At 36.3% G+C, this 20,667-nt stretch overlaps 1 protein-coding gene across 1 annotated transcript; it reads right to left on the bottom strand.

The window, feature by feature from the left end:
- Nucleotides 1-434: 434 nt before the first annotated feature.
- Nucleotides 435-18,816, bottom strand: LOC131146107 (glycerophosphodiester phosphodiesterase GDPD6). The gene is made up of 8 exons (XM_058095447.1): nucleotides 18,614-18,816; nucleotides 6,976-7,154; nucleotides 6,273-6,456; nucleotides 5,913-5,987; nucleotides 3,079-3,188; nucleotides 2,246-2,464; nucleotides 1,413-1,568; nucleotides 435-781 (listed from the first exon to the last, which is right to left on the bottom strand). The coding sequence occupies exons 1-8, from the start codon at nucleotides 18,624-18,626 to the stop codon at nucleotides 539-541; spliced, it is 1,179 nt and encodes a 392-aa protein (XP_057951430.1). The 5' UTR covers nucleotides 18,627-18,816; the 3' UTR covers nucleotides 435-538.
- Between the last annotated feature and the right edge of the window lie 1,851 nt (nucleotides 18,817-20,667).

Here is a 20,667-nt window from a genome sequence, read left to right as displayed (position 1 = left end):
GGGTAGGATGATTCAAACATGCAGAGAAAGGAAAATTGATCAGTGAGGTTTAAAACTTGAAATAACATTTGAAAAATAAAAAACACGCAAAAACAAAAGGAAAAACAAAAACCAGAAAGATGAAAGGTTACCATTTCAAATGGTAAATTGATCAGCGAGGTTTAAAATTTGAAATAACATTTGAAAAAACAAAAACACACAAAAACAAAAGGAAAAACAAAAACAAAAAGATGAAAGGTTACTGTGATGCATCTAAACAAATTGAATTTTGTGCTGAAACAGTTTCCATTTTTTCATTTTTTCAAAGAATTAAAAATTGGCAATAAAAAGCCAATTTCTAACCTCTATACAAAATTACAAATGTTGAAAGTTGAAAATGAAAAACAATATTATGGCCTTAAATGCTCCCTCAAGATTTCTGCAACAAATGATCCTGAACAAGTAATTCTGATGGACAAATTTTTATTAATGGTATTCTTGTCTGTAAAATACACAACCATAACTTATTTGCTGGATAAAAAGATAAAAACATGAACTCTCATAAGTTTTTGTAGGAAGAAATCATCAATGATATCTTATGCAGTAGTTTGGATGCGCTGGCATTGTCATCTTTGTGGTCATCCGATGTCCATTCCTGAAAATTGTGGAGGCTCCCTGTGAAGTCTGTGAAGAGCCCATCAACTCCGATATTTTTTATCCAGTAATCATATTCAACATATGGATCTTGATGGAAATCAAAGTGCAAGTACTGGTTCTCATCCCGGTAAGTGTAGGGGTGCACCTAGATTGATGTTACAAAAGAGGTATGCTTGGTGAACATTCATAATAATAATAATAAAAATAATATAATGCGTCAAGTTATTTCAATTGAACTTCTCTTTAATAAGTTTTTGGAGAGATTGATTGAATACAATGCATACTGCCAAGCATGATTCTGGATCTTACATGCTCAGTCATAAACTAGACGCATCAAATTCATCAACCTTCTATAGTTCAGAAAATCAAAACATAGAAACAACTCATCCTTTTCAGAAATCCAGCAAATTCCATGGTGCATGTATGTATGTGTTGCTTGGGAGGAAAATGACTTCTGGGTCCTCAGTTAAGGGGGAACATGGATGTTGCACTTTTTACCAGGTTCATTTTCTTGGCAAATGCTATTAGAAAAGGAGCTATTTTTGTTGCATATATCAGAAAATCTGACAACTGGAATGCTGGAATTATTTATCTCAGTTCGATGATGTTGTTTTGATCTTTTAGATTGTTACAACATGCAAGAGATTCGGGAATGATTAGACAAATTGGGGTGCCACTACAGCATTACAAAATGGAACCAAAGATAATCATGACTAAGAATTATTTAATAAACGAACCATTGCGCATACAGCTTTAAGATACAATACTATACGGACCTGCAGGTTATGGGCATGTGCTCGGGCTACAAGATCAGTTGGTGTCTGCAGATAATTATTTATTACAGGAACAACAGTATCCTTCCAAGGTCCAATCCCCACAACATACTCCTTAATGAAGTCAAGGTATGCATCTGATGTGATTTCCCAATATGACTGCATATCATACATAGATATTTTATTCTCATGATAAACATCAAAATATTTCGGAATGAAGTGGCCATAGAATCACATAGATCTGACGTAGGAGACTTTGTATGTTTAAGTTTCTCATTAACCAAATAAGGGGTGATACATCGAAAAAGCTCCACGTACGCAGTATATTACAGCAGTTCACTGCAATTTAATAGATCCAGAACAATGAAGCCACATATATAAGTCAACATGTCAGAAGACATGATTCATCCACCTTCATAACATGCTGTTGTTCAAAAGAGGAGAAGGAAAATTTATCTCATGAAAACATTTTGGTATTTATAGGAACAATGTCTTGTGTAGACAATTCTTATGATTCATATATTATATGCATAATCTAGATCACAAAAATCACTTTGACATCTCTTAGCAACAATTATCCTTGGAGGCCAGAGTCCAGATAGACATAACCCCTTTTCCAATTACATCAAACAAACCCTTTCACTTCAAAAAAGAAAAAAAAAAATAAAAAAATTTACTGATCCATCAGCATACACTATTCAGAATGACTATCATCATCATGCCTTACCCAATTTTCTTATCAAACAAAAGTTACTGATTAGCTTGCAGAATAGTTATGGAGCTTGTGTCAGATGATTAATACCAATATATTGGTGCTGCAGCAGGAAAATTGATACCTGATTTGTGTCTTGAGTTGGTACTGTGACATCATCAATTAAGAAGATTTTGGGTGAGTCTGTCAGGTTCGATACATAGATAAGTGAAGTTGGCGCAAAGGACTGGATGAATACAGGTTGTTTCAACCAATCCTTCGACGTGTATGAACCTTTGTATCCATACTTAATAAGCGTCTCCACAAACTTGTCCTCAAATTTCTTATCATGAGACCACTTGACCTGCAAAAATATCAAGAACATAAAGGATATCAAAGAGTTGTCTGGAGGAATTCATTCACAAATATTAGGGAGTTTCACCTTCCCCATTACCCCTTTTTCTTTTATTTTTGCAGGCAAACTGGGGACAAGGGAAGGTGATTGTGGTGTTCAAAAGTTAAAAAGATCTGACCCGAAAATCTGCAGCACATTAGGTGACTACATTTATAACTATAAAACTTGTAGTTAACAAGTTCTGCTAGTTCTGCAAGATGTAAATAATTTGGATATCCGAAATGTATTCCATGTTAAAGTACAGAAAGATTTGCTAATATCTCAAGTTTTCACACATCATCTGCCTGATGTCGCCTGCACAACACCAGAGATTAGAATACCATTCAAGAATCCAAAGAATAAAGGCTGATTTTGTGCGCATGTTTGAATCTGGGGAAAAAAGTTCTTTAGTCTCTTGAAATGACCAAATTATGTGGAGAAAAATGAAGCAAACACAATCACAAGGGCCGGGATTGGGGGGGGGGGGGTGTTCACTAATTTTCAAGCTCAACCAATGTTGAAGCCATCATTTTCCCCTTTTTATATGCCATCCATTGCAGCAGTTTTCAGGGAAAATTACTCACATGCTGGTTGATAAATACTGGATTTTTAATCTCTGGGTAAATTCCAACGACTCTAGATGCATCCAGTGCAATTGATATGAACTCTTCAAAAGTAATGATAGAAAATTTTCCTGCAAAACAATTCACAATTTCATGAAACAATATTAATTCAGACCTGCCTTGGATATAGCTTCTAGACATATTTTTTGGATTATTGTGAAAATCTTAGGGTCATGGGAGGAGTTGGGTTGAGGCCTGTGGGAATCAAATGCAACCCAAGCCCAAGCCAATTTATGCTTGTAGTATTCAACATGCATAATGCAATGTAACTATTTCTATGATATGCAGTATGATGGTTGTAAAGTTTGAGATGGAGAAGAGAAGAAGAGAAGGAGATAAAAGAGAAAGAACTGAGCAGCAGTTTCTTGGATTCTACGTACAGCTCCAGGTCTGCCCTCTTATAAATTATTAATAATAATAAAGTCTTAAGGACAAAAAAATTCCCATTAACATAACCTAATTATTAAAACAACATATTCTTTTCTAGCACACCCTCAAGGTAGTGGGGCATAATACCACCAAACCCCAGCTTGTAAAAAAACATTAGACAAGGTGACTTAAATAAAGGCTTCGTAAAAACATCGCCTTACTGATTGACAAATTTCACAAAGGAAGTCCTCATGACCTTCTTCAACACAGCATCCCTCACAAAAATGACAATCAACTTCAATGTGCTTTGTCCTCTCATGAAACACTGGATTGCTAGCAATATAAATGGCAGATTGATTATCAAAAAATACATATGTTGGCTTCCTTACTAGGAATCCCATCGCTGACATAAGAGACTTTAGCCATAGCTTGATATTCCCCTTTAGGACTAGATTTTGCTATTGTAGTTTCTTTCTTGCTATGCCAAGTAACAAGACTACCCCCCCACAAATGTACAATATCCAGTCGTAGACCTTCAATCATCAATAGATCTAGCACAATTTGCATCATAGTATCTCACAATCTCACAATTTCTATACCATTTATATATCAAACCTTTATAGGGAGAGCCTTTGAGATACTGTGAAACCCTACAAACAACAACCAAATGTGGTTGTTTGGGATTTTCCATAAACTAACTCACCAGCCCCATGGCAAAAGATATGTCAAGTCTAGTGACAGTCAAATATATCAACTTGCCAACGAACAGCCTATATCGACATTTATCTTCAGAGTCTAGTCCAACATCCCTAGGAAATTTCACGTTCGGAACCATAGGAGTATCAAATGGTTTAGCTCCCAACAAACTAGTCTCACTTAACAAATCCAACCTATATTTTTGCTAAGATAGATTCAACCCTTCCTACACCGTACAATCTCAATACAAAGAAAGTAAAACAAAATACCAAGTCCTTGATTTCAAATTTTTCTTGAAGCCACTGCTTAACATCTGCAATCCCACTATGGGAGCAAACTCTATTTTGCAGACAAAAATCGAATGGCCTTATGCAACTTGCATACTTTACCATCCTCCCCATGAGCAACATATCGAGGAGGTTGCTCCCTGCATGCCTCCTTCTGCAAACTCGATACAAGAAGGCATTCTTCAAATCCAATTGATATAAGGGCCAATCAAATTAACTGCCAATGAGATCAATACACAAACAGACTTTAACGAGCAATCGGATAGAAGGTCTCAAAATAATCAATACTATACGTTTGAGTGTACCATGTGCATCGTACATCGAACCGTACCCAACATCGAATTACAAACATCGTATATCAAACTGTGCTTGACATCAGAACACGTGCATCGTACATTGAGCCATTCTTGACACCGGAACACGTGCACTGTACATCAAGCCGTGCACGACATCGAAACACAATCATTGTACACTGAGTCGTACTTGACATTGGAAAGCGTGCCTCGTACATCAAGCAGTTACAACATCGAAAGGTATTTGATGGTGTAAACCCAATGACAACAACTAAGGATTACTGAGCAAATGTTCAAGTACCTTTCCGGTGAGAAATGAGCAAATCCAATTCATATGGGAAGGATCTCTAGATCAAAAGTCGAAATAGTGATGGGCAGGGGATGTGCTTGCATGGTGGCAATGATGTCTGTGCTTGTTTTTTGTCATTCATAAACCTTCAATTGTTTCTTTGGATAGGGGTAGGAACAGGAGGATCAACACAAGAGGTGGGGTGGGAATAAATCATTGATGAAATCAAAATAGATTCATCCAAGGAGGACTTGACATTGGAAAATTAGGTGTACCCTCAAAAAAGGTGACATAAGCACTAAAATATTTCCTATGAGTGTGGGAATTATAACATTTATTTCCTTTATGAGTTCCTGAGTACCCAACAAAGACACATTTAACGGCAAGAGGAGAGGACTTGTCTTGACTAGTATGTGGAACATGGACAAAACATGTGCACCTAAAGACAAAAGCCTAGCACCCAGCTAGGTTAATCTAAAACTTTTGATAATTGGCTCATGTACAAACTTCCCTCACAAATAAAGCATGTAAAGGAAGACAAGATGATCGGAAGGAGTAATCCTTACTTTACAAATTTGGTCATGCAAACTCCGAAATATTAGGAATGTCTCTCACCACAATCTGTTCTATAGCAGATAAAATAAACCTCGGGTCACATGCAACACACCCTAAGATTCACTGAATAATTATTCATTCCAACAACATATCTTTTAGTCCTGAAATTTTCTTCATCAAGATAGCGAATTGTAAGGCTATAAACAATCTGGCTTTAAAAAACAAAATTTTAAAATGAACAAGTGAAATAGAAATGTTATGCTCAACAATTAAACTAAAATGAACGTATTACAAGGGGAAACCAACCATTATATTGCTGGTCCCGGAATGGATACCTCTGCCTCACCCGTAGCAACTTTAGTTCTTTTAGTGTGAAATCAACTGCAAGAGGTCGAAATAAATTTAATGAACAAATTCACCAAATCCCCATAATAGAGCTAGAGAACAAATTTTAAAAAAGGAGGAAAAAGGCACATGTAACAAAATAAATTTAGTAATGCTGGTTGACACGGGATCAAAATAAAAGTTTTGAATTGCAGAGTGCTTACAAACAAATCATATCTAGTTCCAAGCAGGAAAATATAATCATATTTGGTAATGCAATGAAAAATCATTGAATATTCAAAAAAAGATGTAAATCAAGTTTACAGAAGCAGGCTTCCATACCAGTGAACCAGCCAGTGGTGTTGGCCCCTTGGACCTCATAGGTCCTTTTACGATTTGCGAACTCCTTATGTTCTGCAATATCAGTTGTCTCATCAAGAGTTACATCATGGAAGCAGATGAGAACACCATCTTTGGAGGCTAAGATATCTGTTTCTATGAAGTCTGCACCCTCTTTAACAGCCCTCTGCAAGAAAGTCATCTTTCAGGTATGCGCCTTGCATGGAAGAGAAAACACTACAGGTGGAACAAGGGCACAAGAATTTCAACACCAATACCAGTAGATTGCTATCCAATTGTAGAAGCTAATAATTACTTTTGATGTCCTCCAAGAAACTTAAGAAAATGAAAACAAGCATAAATCAAAAGTGAAACTATTACTTTGAGCGTGACAAGGAAAAACTTTATTTTTTTAAATATGCAAATCACTCATTTTGGCACTCATTTTTGAGTAAAAATTGGAAGTGAAACTGATAAAACTGGTATGATACGAGACTAAGAAATTAATTTTTATATTTCTTTTTTGTGGGTGGGGGGTTGCCGATGCCAGAACTATAACTTTGAACATGACAAACCAGTATGCCAGACCCAGTAAGCTCATTCATGAAATATGGCTTCGACAATTTTGAAGCAGCTCCTCACAATGAATAAGACTCCCTTCAGCCGTATGAGAAGCAAAGGAAAAGAATTGAATGTCCTATTATACCATATATGCAGCTGAAGTTTCTTCAGGGAACTCCCCATTTGAACCTCGATGCGCAATATTAAATGGACGAGACATCTGTAGAGGCTGTCTATTTCTATCACTGAATTTGCTGGGAAGTGGATAGAAAGGCCTTGCAGTACACCAAGCAAAGAGAGACAGAAATATAAGAGGGACAAAGCCTGCCATATTTAATACACACTGAAAATATCAAAATTATTTTTACCCAAAAATGTCAACGCTATCAAGCCTAATGAGCATGATGTGCAACTTTAGAATCATAGGTCCCTGTTTAATCATTTTTAAGAGCAGTATACATACATTACTAGGGACACAAAGAACCTGGCCTGATTATTATAACTATTACATAGCAATACTTTAAAAAAAAATAATTGAACATATATTGACAATTATTCACTCATGGAAGTCTAATATGGCATGCTATAGTTTATGCATTGCCAATTTTGCATGCCTTTATCTATGTATGAGATAAGACACAGCCCTGCAAGTGCAAAAGCAGCATGCAACTGAGGCAAGTTCATCCAATTAAGGAACCAGAATAATCCATATATATGTTTGAACTCTTTTCAAGTAACAAGAATTTCATTTCATCAAGCTAAAAATACATGAGAAAAATTACTTGATCTTCAATTGATAACTATAACACTTGTTACATTGTTGGCCCACAACCTAACAGCTTAAGCTTTTAGGTATAATGGTAATCTAGCATGGTATTAGAGCTGGTTACCAAGAGGTCCTGGGTTCTAATCTTGTTGTCCACATTTATTGTGCGGTGTTTAAAAATTATTGTGTTCCCTATCATGGGTGTTATATATTGTGTGTTTCTCCCTCCACGTGTTGTCGGGTTACACGTGCAGGGGAGTGTGCTTGATACACGTTGTTGGCCCACAACCTAACAGCTTAAGCTTTTAGGTAAAGTGGTAATCTAACAACACTAAAGCCAACAATACTCTTAAATGTACATAATTCAATGAAATTTAAAACTGAATTCAACTGCATTGAGGTTCTAAGGCATTCATTGATTGCACATTAGTCAATTTTAAGCTCATTGAGATTTCTAAAGATAAATAAGAAATAGCATAAATAAAAACCCCAGTAAAAATAAAAACAAGTAAAATTGGATCATAAATATACTTGGAGTCTTAGCCTGGCTATTTGTGTCAGGCTGTCAGCTATGCTAGCTTGTTATATCTAGATGCTATATATGGAGAAAATCTTGAGTCTTTGACCATATCAAAGGAAAATTTTGACTAGGTTCTACACAGGTCACAGTAAAAGAGCAATTTTCGAAGCCTCTCAACCCATCTTAAAGAAATTGCTTGGGTTGGGGATTCAACTCAAATTGTTCTCAAGTTAATCCACACACTTACTTACCATAAAGTACAAATGGGTAGTTGGGTCCAGCTTACACCCTCAACCAAATTCACCCTATCACTCTTATCAGTTTTCATTAATCAACCATATATATTGGAGTATGAATAGTGCCCAATCACAGCGACAGTAAACCAGAAATACAAACATAATTATGTGGTCATATCCTCGCATAAAACCCACACTAGATGCAAAACCTATTGATGCCATGAAAACATAATTTTGTTATTTATACATAAAGTTTATAAGGTCCATTGCCCATCTTGTCAATAACACACCATAAATGCAGTCTATTAATCATTCTACTCAAAGGGCAGATTTAGTGTGGGGTTAATGTGGGTGCTCACCGGACTACCCAACCCGTTCGCCAGACAAACTATGGTATGGTTCCTTATTTTAGCAAAGAAAAAGAGTTCGAATCAAATTTGCCCTCACTAGCCCCATCATCTTGTGTTTTAATAAAGTGTTGCATTATTTCAAAAGTGTAGAAACTTAATTTTGCCCCCAACTCTTTTTGATGATTTACTCAAATCCGTAAGTTAAGCAATCTCTCCCATGGTTTATCTATCTCTTACAATTCTTTTTCATGCCAAGTTTTGTTCATAGTAAATCAAATTCTCAATTTCTCTCTATGTCCAACAAATTCACTGATTTGGGTCTCTCTCCAATGTTAGTCAATTAAAGAGCTTTAAAGAAGAGAAATGGATCAATCAAATGTAGAAACACCTCAAGAAGGTTCTGTTCAAAATTATTAGCAATGTATTTTTTTTTATTTGCAACATTTACTATTCCTGGGTGAGTTTTATTTTTGTTAGCCCCAAAGTTTCATTAACTTGGTTTTGATGACAACAAACAATTATGTACTACTCTTTGTGCTTAAGTTGTTTTCAATAAGATTAAGCCCTTGAAGTTTAAGAATTGAGAGAAAATTTTAAGAGTTAAAATTCCTATTTTTTTGTATTTTTATTATCTCAATTGTAATTTGTTTTGACTTGTAAAACTCTTAGAATATACAAATCATGGCACAAATGAACTAAAACTGGAGAAATGGCAAACAAAGGAAGACTGAACCAGAGTTTGCAGCCAGGGGCAGTCGGCCAGTCCAGGGAAAAGCTGGGGGTGGTCGACCGGTCTGCACAGTTTTGCCTGCAGTGGTAATTTTTTTTTTTTTTAATCTCAAACAGCTAGCAAGCGGTCGACTGGACTCAGTAATCGGTCAGCTAGCCTAACCTGAAAAAGTTCATAACGCCAGAAAACGGATAGTTTTTCTCCATTATCTATATATATGCCCTCTAAAGCCTAAATAAAGTAAGAGAAGACATCTATACTAAATTTGTAAGTGCCCAAAATTTCAATTCTCTCTTAATTTCTCTTGTGCCCTAAATAGCTCACTTTTGAGAGAAACATAAAAAACTCTTGTGCAATAATTTTGAATATTCTTTGAGAGTTAATTTTGAGCTTCAAATTTGTAATCACTCCTTGTGAAAAAATTCCTTTTGTAATCTCTCTTGTATTGGTTTCCTTGTCTCCGTAGAAACAAGGGTTGTATTGGTTTCTTTGTCTCTGTAGAAAATAAGGGGAGTAACTCGTAACCTTGCCACTGTGAAAGTAAGGGGATTAGTTGAACCTCAAGGCGGTTGGCCTTGAGAGAGTGAAAATAGGGGGGGGGGGGATAGCTTAACCAATATAAAAAGCGTTTACTTCTTCCCTTGTCTCCTTTCATTTTATTGCCTTATTTTTTTATACTAGCTTGTTTGTTTAAATTGTTTTAAATTTTGTATCAAACGCATTAGTTTTTATTAAACTCACCCCTCCTCTTGGGTTACCACTTGGGCCAACAAATTTTTCCATAGAATAAATTAATACTTTATGCAGTTTTTATGTTATTTAAGTACATCTCCAAACATGAATTCCCTCATTTTGTTATTGCAATGACAATGGATGACAAATAATTGCTAAGTAGGTTTTATTTTTGCTTCATAACTGTTTAGTAGCTATTTTACAAGGAATAACTAACCTTTATGGTTCTATCAGAGAAAAACTACAATGGGGGATAATAAATTTGTAGTCGAAAGTGGATTCAAGGCATTGTTGAATAATGACAATGGGTGACAAATAATTGCTAAGTAGGTTTTATTTTTGCTTCATAACTGTTTAGTAGCTATTTTACAAGGAATAACTAACCTTTATGGTTCTATCAGAGAAAAACTACAATGGGGGATAATAAATTTGTAGTCGAAAGTGGATTCAAGGCATTGTTGAATAATTGGGTAGAATGAAAGACCTAAACTTAAAGATAGGTATCTCTGTCTATTTATAATATATGTCAAGTACAATAGAAATGACCATAATACCCTTACTAACTTGCACTTAATACAAATCAAAAACAATTAATAATAATGCTAAATGACTAAACTAACCATTAACACTCCCCTCAAGCTAGAGCATATATATCATATTATCATATGCTCTTAGCTTGTTACAAATGATTTTCACATGAGCACCTCCCAAGGCTTTAGTGAACAAATCAGCAAACTGAAACTCAGACTTCACATAAGTGCTTGTAATGAGCTTCTATACAAGTTTCTCTCGAATAAAATGACAATCAACTTCAATGTGCTTTGTTTGTTCATGGAAGACAGGGTTGGAGGTAATGTGAATAGCAACTTGATTATCATACATCAACTTCATAGGTTGAGAATGTGGAAAACCTAGTTCTTTCAACATGTTCTTCAGCCAAAGAAGGTCACATGTAGTGTGCGCCATAGCCTTGTATTCAGACTCAGCACTCGACCTAGCCACCACAGTGTGTGTCTTACTTTTCCAAGACACCAAATTACCACCGACAAAGATACAATACCCGATTGTGGATCTTCTATCGGAAGGTGACCCGGCCCAATCTACATCTATATATCCTGAATATGAGTGTGACCCCGATTTTGATATAAAAGACCTCTCCCTAGTGCACCTTTGAGATATCTCAAAATGCGAATTACTGCATCCCAGTGACTTGTTCTCGAGGAATTGAGAAATTGAGTCACAACACTAGTTGCGAAGGATTTATTTGGTCGGGTGACAGTGAGATAATTTAACTTTCCAACAAGTCTCCTATACCGACTTGGGTTAGGCAACAAATCACCCATATCTGGAACTAACTATTGGGATTCATGGGTGTATCAATAGGTTTGGATCCCAACAACCCCGTCTCACCTAAAAGATCAAGAACATATTTTCTCTGCGACTATACAGTTCCTATACGAGATCTCAATACTTCTATACCCAAGAAGTACTTCAATGGTCTCAAGTCCTTGGTCTGAAAATTACTCTATAGGAAAAGCTTTAGGTCTTGCATGCCTCAATCATCATCACCAGCGATCACAATGTCATCCACATACACAATAAGCAAAATCCTGCCAGATGGAGTATGACGATAAAAAAGAGAGTGATCTATTGCACATAGATGAAGGCCAAACTCAAGTACTACAATACTAAAATGGCCAAACCATGCCCTTGGAGATTGTTTTAATCCATACAATGATTTCTTAAGACGACATACTGAGTATGACTTCCCCCTGAGCAACAAATCCAGGTGGCTGCTCCATATATACCTCCTCATGAAGATTACCATGTAGGAAAGCATTCTTCACATCTAACTGATGTGAAGGCCAATGACAAGTGGTGGCTAAAGAAAGGAACAAACGTATTGAGGCAAGTTCAGCGATCGAAGAGAATGTGTTTGAATAATCTTAAACCATACACCTAATTATACCCCTTAGCAACGAGGCGGGCCTTCAAACGAGCCACAAAACCATCAGGATTGATTTTCATAATGTACACCCAGCAACAACCAACCATAGACTTATTAGGAGGAAGAGGTACCAAACCCTAAGTATCATTATCATGTAGTGTCATATCTTCAACCATTGCTGTCCTCTACCCAAAGTGGGATAGAGCTTCAAAACTAGATTTTGGAAGAGCAACGGAAGACAAAGTACTAACGAAACAATAATAAGAGGGTGACAAGAAATCATAACAAAAAAAAAATAAAATTAGAGATCGGATGTTGGGTACAAGTGCGTTTGCCTTCAAGCAGCTATTAAAAGGATCAATATCATGGGAAATAAGATCATCTGGCGAGGGAACTAGAGGCACAGTAGTAGAAGCTAGAGGAGGCACTTCACCCTTGAGTCTCCATGTGTATACCTGCAAATTGGGATGGTTCAAGCGATGAGAAGGACTCACACTAGATGAAGATGTAGGATGATTGGGCATAGATACTAGGTTTGGATTTGGAAGACAAGACAGAGGAAGAGACTCATTAAGGTCAACAGAACTCAAGGAATCAGAGTAGTATGGTGTAGACTCAAAGAAGGTGACGCCAGCAGAGGCAAAAAATTGATGTAAAGTAGGACTATAACATTGATATCCTTTTTAAGAATAGGAATAGCCCAAAAAGATACATTTGATAGCACAAGGATCCAACTTATCCATTCCTGGAGTTAATTGATGGACAAAAAACACAACCAAATATATGAGGAGGAATGGAGAACAAAGGAGCCTTAGGGAAGAAAACTGAATATGGGATTTTGCCGCCAAGGATAGAGGATGTCATTTTATTGATGAGGGAGCAAGTTGTGAGCACAACATCACTCCAAAAAACTTTGGGGACACTAACTTGATACAGTAGGGTACGAGTGACTTCAAGAATATGTCTGTTTTTCTGCTATGCAACCCCATTTTGTTGTGCAGCAAGGGCACAAGAAGGCTAATGAATCATACCAGAGCTAGTCATATAAGTACTAAATTGGGTACCGAAGTATTCCTTAGCATTATCGCTACTAAGTATCTTGGCTGGCATGTCAAATTAAGTCCTTATTTGGGAATAGAAGGCACAAAAGATATCAAACAACTTGGAAAGATCTTTCATTAAATATAACGAAGTCATCCTAAAGTAGTCATTAACAAATGTAACAAAGTACTGAAACCCCAACTTTGATGTGACACTACTAGGACCCTAAATATTGGACTGGACTAGCATGAAAGGACTAACCACTACTTTGTTGACCTGGGAAGCAAAGGGAACATCATGATGCTTGCCCAATTGACAAGACTCACACTCAAGATTAGACATAGAACTCAATGCAGAAACCAACTGTTTCAACTTATCCAAGGACGGATAACCAAGGCGACAATGGACTTGAAGTGGTGTAGCTCCAACTGTGCAGGAAATGGGTGGAGAAGGCGACTCAAAGTAGTAAAGTCCACGAGTCTCACGTCTTGTGCCAATTGTATTTCTCGTCTTCAGATCCCGAATAACAACAGAATTAGGAAATAATATGACAGAACAATTTAGTGACTTCGTAAGCTTACTAACTAACATGAGATTGAAAGGAGATTTAGGAATGTATAAAACAGAAGAAAGAGAGATGGAAGGAGTAGGATTTGTTGTTCCTATACCCTTAACAACAATAGTGGACCCATCAACAAGGGTAACTTAAGGTAGATTTTTAGGATACTGGAGATTAGAAAAGAAGTTGGTTGTACTTGTTATATGGTAAGTGGCAGCAGAATTGACAACCCAAGGACTAGTAGGAAGGAAGTAAGATGACATATAGACTGTAGGATTACCTTTCTCAACAAAAGACGCAATGTGAAAAGATGCTTGTTGAGATGATTGATATTGTAGAAACCTTGAATACTCCTCCTCCGATATAGTCACCGTAGGCAGTTCACTCCAACAAGTGATTAACGAAGGAACCATACTTTTGAGATTTGCAAACTCCAGCTCAACCTTCACAAACTCATATCACTGACCATAAGATTAATTGTTGGAACAATCGACTTGAAACAACCATGAACACCATGAACAAGGTGACCAACCATGAAGAAGTCACAAATAAATCATTACAAGACTGCCACAGCACCAAGAAACTCAATCACAGCCCCAAGAAAGCAACTCACAACACTGAAACAATTGGAGAAGTGAACCACTGAAAGTACCATGGAGAAATCACCGACTAACTTATATAACACTGACATAGCCTAAAAAAAAAACAGCTTATGAGCACTGTCACTGCTCCAAGAAAGTCACCAATGAATGTTACTAACACCGAACAACAACTGACGAATTACCATGAGTGCATGGTTAAACAAAGATTGGATCTTTGAGAAAAAACATATGTCCAACAGCTTGATATTTTGATATATGGAAGGAATTAGATCATTGAATAAAAAAGCACAGCAAATCCCACTGTTTCAGACCCACTAAACTCAATAACCATTGATAAACTGCTTCACGAAGCATCAAACAACCATTCCCTGGGTGCCGCACTTGAGCAATTAAAAAAGGTGAGATATTTGGGCAAAAAGAATCACGAAAAACTCCAAAAACATGTTAATAGAGAGAATGGATCACTTCTGGATCATTTCAGGTCAAAACCATGACTTAAAGTGGCTTCAAGTGCCGGTGCGTGGGGTTGGTCTTGGCAGCCTTCGTCCAGTGCGTGAGGGCGCATGAGACACTGTCTGGAGGTGGGATTTCAGCGGGGCAGATTGGCAGTGTCTGTGGGTGACTATGGTGTTGGTTTTGACAAATCTATAGTGGGTTTGATGCTCTCAAACTGACAGTGTCACCCAGAAAATTCCAGCGACTGGTCTGAATTTCTGATGTTGCTAGCTGTTTTCTAGGGTTATAGTATCACTGATCAATCTTCTATGATGATAGACATGCAGCGGATTTTAGATTTCAGGCTTCTGTTTGACGGTGGTAGTAACACTTAGGGTTTAGGTTTCAGAATCATGCTCTGATACCATGTTGAATAATTGGGTAAAATGGAAGACCTAAACCCAATGATAGGTATCTCCCTCTATTTATAATATAAGTCAAGTACAATAGGAATGACCATAATACCCTTACTAACTTACACTTATTACAAACCAAACCTTACCTTAACAATTAATAATAATGCTAAATGACTAAAAAACCATTAATAGGCATATTACTTTGTGTTGTGCTGCTTTTCTTGGGGTTTTATTCACCCTCCCAAGGTTAAATTGGTAGAGTACACTGGTTCCATTGAATATTGTCTACGATACAGTGAAGCCACTGCCAATTTCCTTTTGCACAAACAATGGGCCCATTAAACACTTCTAGAGAATATAAGATTGTTATAACCAAATTATTATTATTATTTTTGCAATAAAACAGTATTTTGATATGGCTTAATGAATGAGACATAAGGAATTACAGTGTTCTGTATTTGTCTAGAATATATCCCAAAAACTAAAACCGTGTCCTATTTCTAGAGTCATTGAGGTCCATTTGAATGGTTACCACCTGAACACCCTATGGTGCCAGTCACAATCCTTGATTTGCTTAAAACAAGACAACCTTGGTGTTTATCTATACTGAAGAGTCACACCTTTCAAACATACTTGGACACAGCCCTTGATCTTTGCTCTCATCTTTTCATTATTTTGAAAAATTTGCAGCAATCCCCAACCATTTTCAAAATAAGGAAAGTTTTGTATTGAAAATCAAGTTTACAACCAAAGTAAAAAGTGTATGGTAGAGGGGCCTTTAATCTTGAAATCTTTTTTTAATAACCATATATGACCCACACAAAGACCTTCATCTCTTGAAAGTGTTCTTTTGACACTACTAAAGGCCTCGTGTACATATCCTTCCATGAGTGCAATAGAGTCAACGCCTATAAACTCATTGGCAGCCTACTTCTACACTCATAGATAGACAAGAGTGTTTCCGTAATTGATATGCTTTGTACAATTATGTCAAAATAATACTAAAAGCATGTAGCTCGCCATTCCTTTTCAATACGAGCAAACATCTTATATTGAGATGGTATTTATTAAGACATTTGCACACAATCATATTCATATACTATCACCCATTGAACTCAAAGACATGAAGTTTTCATGAATAGAACTAGCATTTCATCATTGTTGGATATTGGATATGGACTTTTCCATCCCTACCTTATGACCACATACCTTGCAAGTCTTTTCTCCATAACTATTGCATGAAATTTAGAGCAGCCATATTTAGCAAGTTTCAAATTTGAATCAAAGCATCTTAACTAATTCAGATCAATCATGGCGATTATTTTGAACAGTCCAAATCACAACTCTTTGGAAAGGTACCCTGTTATGGGCATAACCATAGAACTTAAATTATTATGTCATTATATCTGCATGTGAAACACCTTATTCAAAAGACACTCCTTGCTTTCATCCTTCGCGATAGTGTCTAGTAGGTCCAAATTCACGAAGGGAGCACCGCCTATAAATATTGCATATCATGTGCAATATCACTGTGCATCATTTATGTTTCTTGATTGAATGCAAGGTCTTCTTCTAGGCAACTAGGTTTCCTCCAAACTCTAACCACCATTGATGCACTACAAAGCTTGGATTTTTTTTATTTATTTTCCAAGTTCGAACACCATGAAACTTTTACCGATGTGATCCTATGTTCCATAATACCAAGCAGGGTCAATTTCCAGCATCCATGGTCGCTGTTTTGGTATTTTTGAATGGCACAGAAGTTGGTGAAAAACCAACTTCATATGAAATTTTGAATCCTCATATCACTTCATACATTCAACCAAATTCAATGGAACATGAACCGACAGTCCCATCTTTAAGAGAATATATGATCTTGTTGGTCAACTATTCTGTGCAAGAATGTGCCTGTTTTAATCTGTTCTAAGACCAATTTACATGATTTTTTATTCATAATTGCGTCAAGAATCATGGTAAATGATCTTGCCTCTAAGACCAACATTAGCATTTTTAAAAATCCGTTCTAAGACCAATTTACATGATTTTTTATTCCTAATTGCGTCAAGAATCATGGTAAATGATCTTGCCTCTAAGACCAACATTAGCATTTTTTTTTTTTTTTGTCATGCTAATTCATCAAATCTAACGCTACTGAATATAATTCACCTAGTACCATGCACCGAATGTGTTGCAACAAACCCTGCTTGATCCATTATGAACACATCCTCATGGAATCCCCATTTTTTCAGTCAATTTAGCCTTAACATTGTTAGATAGAATTGGATAATAGATTAATGGAAAGCAACTTCAAGGCACATTAGTTATGTTGTTTTCCTTAAGGCCTTATTTGTTTAATTTTGGTGCATACTAGAGTCCAGCAAATATGCTCCAGGTTACACTGAAGTAATTGTCATTGGATTTTGCAACAAAGGAAGATGGATGTGTTGAACACTTTTTTACGTTGTAATTCAGAGCATTGGTTTTTAGCATGAATTTTGAGACGTCAGGTTTTGGATTTGGACTTGTAAGGATTTGAACAAAATTTAATATAAATTTGTACTACATTTTGTCCAAATTTGCACAATTCAAATCAAAAGCCTAAAATCTAAGTTCCCAAAGACCATGATTAATCCAAAAGTTCTCCCAAACAAGCGTTTCAGAAAAGATCTCAGAAAAAGAAAAAAGTTTAGATTCTTCAAAAAGAAGTTTCGACGAGGACATGACAAATCTCCTGGTTGTTTCATTTGCAAGAAAAAAGGCCACTATGCAAAACAATGCCCAATAAACAGGGTAAAATTTGCAAAGCTTGCCCAGCAATTATAGAATGAAGAACTCGATGCAGATGCTGAATCTATTCTTTCAAAACAAGAAGAGATGACTGAAGAGACTATTCTCGTCCTTACTGATTCAAAAAATTTTGATTCAGAAGATGATTATCATTCAGATGAAACATTCCAAGTCCAACCCATTCTCTCTTCTAAAGATTCTCAGATAAGTCCTCATGTTCAAATTCAGCTCCTCCCTGAAAAATATGGTAAACCCATACCTGTTGTTACATACATTGATACGGATCCCATAAGACTATGATTAATCCAAAAGGTCTTCCCATACCCAATTCAAATTTGTATTGTTTAATGAATGAGATGAGTAATGATGGAGCTCTAGAATTTCTGCATTCTCTAGACTATATCTTGAGAGCCAAATCCATGTCCTATTTTATAGACTCATTGGTCCCATTGAAACAAGCACACGCACAGAGAAACCCGGATTGTTCACAGAAAAATAAAATAAACCGCAAAAAATAGGCATTAAAAAACCCAAACGGGGATCAATAAAGTAGAAAATGAACGACCGAAAACAATTTACGACAAGAAAAACAGAAGTTCAGACTGGAAGAACAAGCTCTGAATGATTAAAGGAAAAAGGAAATCTAGGGTTTGAAGCTTACACAATGGAGGCATGGTGCGGACCCTCTCGGTCTCTCACTCCCACAGTCTGCTTGACTTCGTTCCCGTGCTCCGGTTTTCGTAGAGTGCAGCTGTGCAGTCAATGGGGTGGAGTGTAGGTCTGGTGTGTCGCAGAGGTATTTGTGATGGTGGTGCTGAGTATTCCTAACCGTCAACTTACGCGGATAGAGAGAGAATATTCGTTGATGGATGCTTTTGGAACGTCGGGATAAGACAGCAGGGCAGTTTTGGTCCTACATAGGGGTACGTGGCGATACGCGATTGGGCCATGATATGAGTCCGGGGAAGTGCGATGTTACAGCGCGTGTCCTTGTGGAAATCCCGAGGGCGCGCCAGCTACCGGTTGGCAGTTTGACCGTGGAGGAAAATAATATTTTTTTTAATAAAATATGATTGAGAATGATGAAATGCAAGTAATGCCGTGGGAAATAGAATAGCTTACTACTCAACTTTTTATATGAATTTCTTGAATCATATCCTCATCATACAGGCCATCTAAATAAGAATAGGAAGAGAGAAAGAAAGGTCCATAAAGTAATATTAAAAAAAAGTATGAAAGGTATATTTATAGGATCTTTAATCATACAAAATGTAAGAAAAATCAAAGAATCTATCACTTAGTAAAGTAGAAGGGTTTGCCAAGAACAAAAATATATGGGAACTGAATGTAATTTGATGACGATAGCTTGCAAAACACATAAGGGGATGTGTTGACAATCTCCCAATAAGGACGTTGATACCTTCTGGTAGGTATCGTTTGTCAAATCCTTAAGTAGCTTAACATTGCCAAGACGCATAGCATGAGCAACTCATGTGCCAAGGCAATAGCTTAAGATGGTTTGTCATGAATTGTCTTGATGTTTAGTTGTTAGTTGATCTATGTTGGCAAAGGAGGAGCACATAGATGCTAAGTTACCTATTTGACATGGTCAGGATGGATATGGTTGGGGTCATGCATGGTCCTTGACAAGGTTTCTTATGGTGATTAATTTCGATTGATATGGTAAGGTGATTAGTTTGATTATGTCATGTACCTCATTGACATATAGTGTTCGTGGGATGTGTAGTAAGTCATTGTTAAGGGAAAACCATACTTGATACAAAATGTTGACTTGTAGGTAACATGCAGAATGTCAAATGCTTGTAGTGTTGACACATTGATCAAATAGGACAGTTACTTGATAGTTTGTTCTTGTAAGGTTGGCAGATGGGCTAGGCTGATGTTAAATTTGTGTATTGACATTTGGACATGTTTTTAGCCACTTACTAGTAAACATAACTTGTTTTAACCTTATTAACAAATGCTAGTTGCATTCAACAAAACCTAGGTAGTTGGTGTCATACCCAGAATCCAGTGAGGTCTAAGTTGTTTACTTTCTACCGTAGATTTACAACGGAAGTAAATAAAACTCGATTATTATTAAACCGGAGCGCTAATTAACTGTATTACAATCATTTAAAATTAATATTCAAAAATAAGAAAATTATACAAACATAATCATCTGGCATTATACTAATATTTCTAATCTAATTTTCTTTTTCGATTCCCGCTCACATGCTTGCGATGCCAGATTTCCGATATGCCCTTCAAAGTTATCTGAAATGTAAAATATGATTGGGTGAGACGATGCTCAGTAAGTAAATAAGATTATTATTAGTGTGTGTTTAAAATGAGTTTTCATAGTATCATATTTTTGTAAAATAACATTTAAAACTATAACTTCAAAACTGCTTTTAAAATAACAGTAAATCTAAAAATCACTGTATAAAACCTTTACCATCAATTATAGCGGTAAAATTTTTATAACCATACACATCAACTATTAAACTGAACTTGTTAATTTTAAAAACTGTAACTAAAATACTTAATTATATATATATATATACATTTTTCCTTATATGTTTTCTTCAGATTATCATTTAGGCACAAAAATGGACATGTTAACATAAACATATACTTTTCCTTCAAATCATCAATAGCTTTGTTCACATAATTAAATATATATACATATACTGTAAAAACCTCCTTTAGGCC

Source organism: Malania oleifera, chromosome 13, assembly GCF_029873635.1.
Source record: "Malania oleifera isolate guangnan ecotype guangnan chromosome 13, ASM2987363v1, whole genome shotgun sequence".
In the NCBI taxonomy this organism is placed as follows: Eukaryota; Viridiplantae; Streptophyta; class Magnoliopsida; order Santalales; family Ximeniaceae; genus Malania; species Malania oleifera.
The sequence above is the reverse complement of the archived record's forward strand: the minus strand, read 5'-3'. Positions and strand labels throughout refer to the sequence as shown.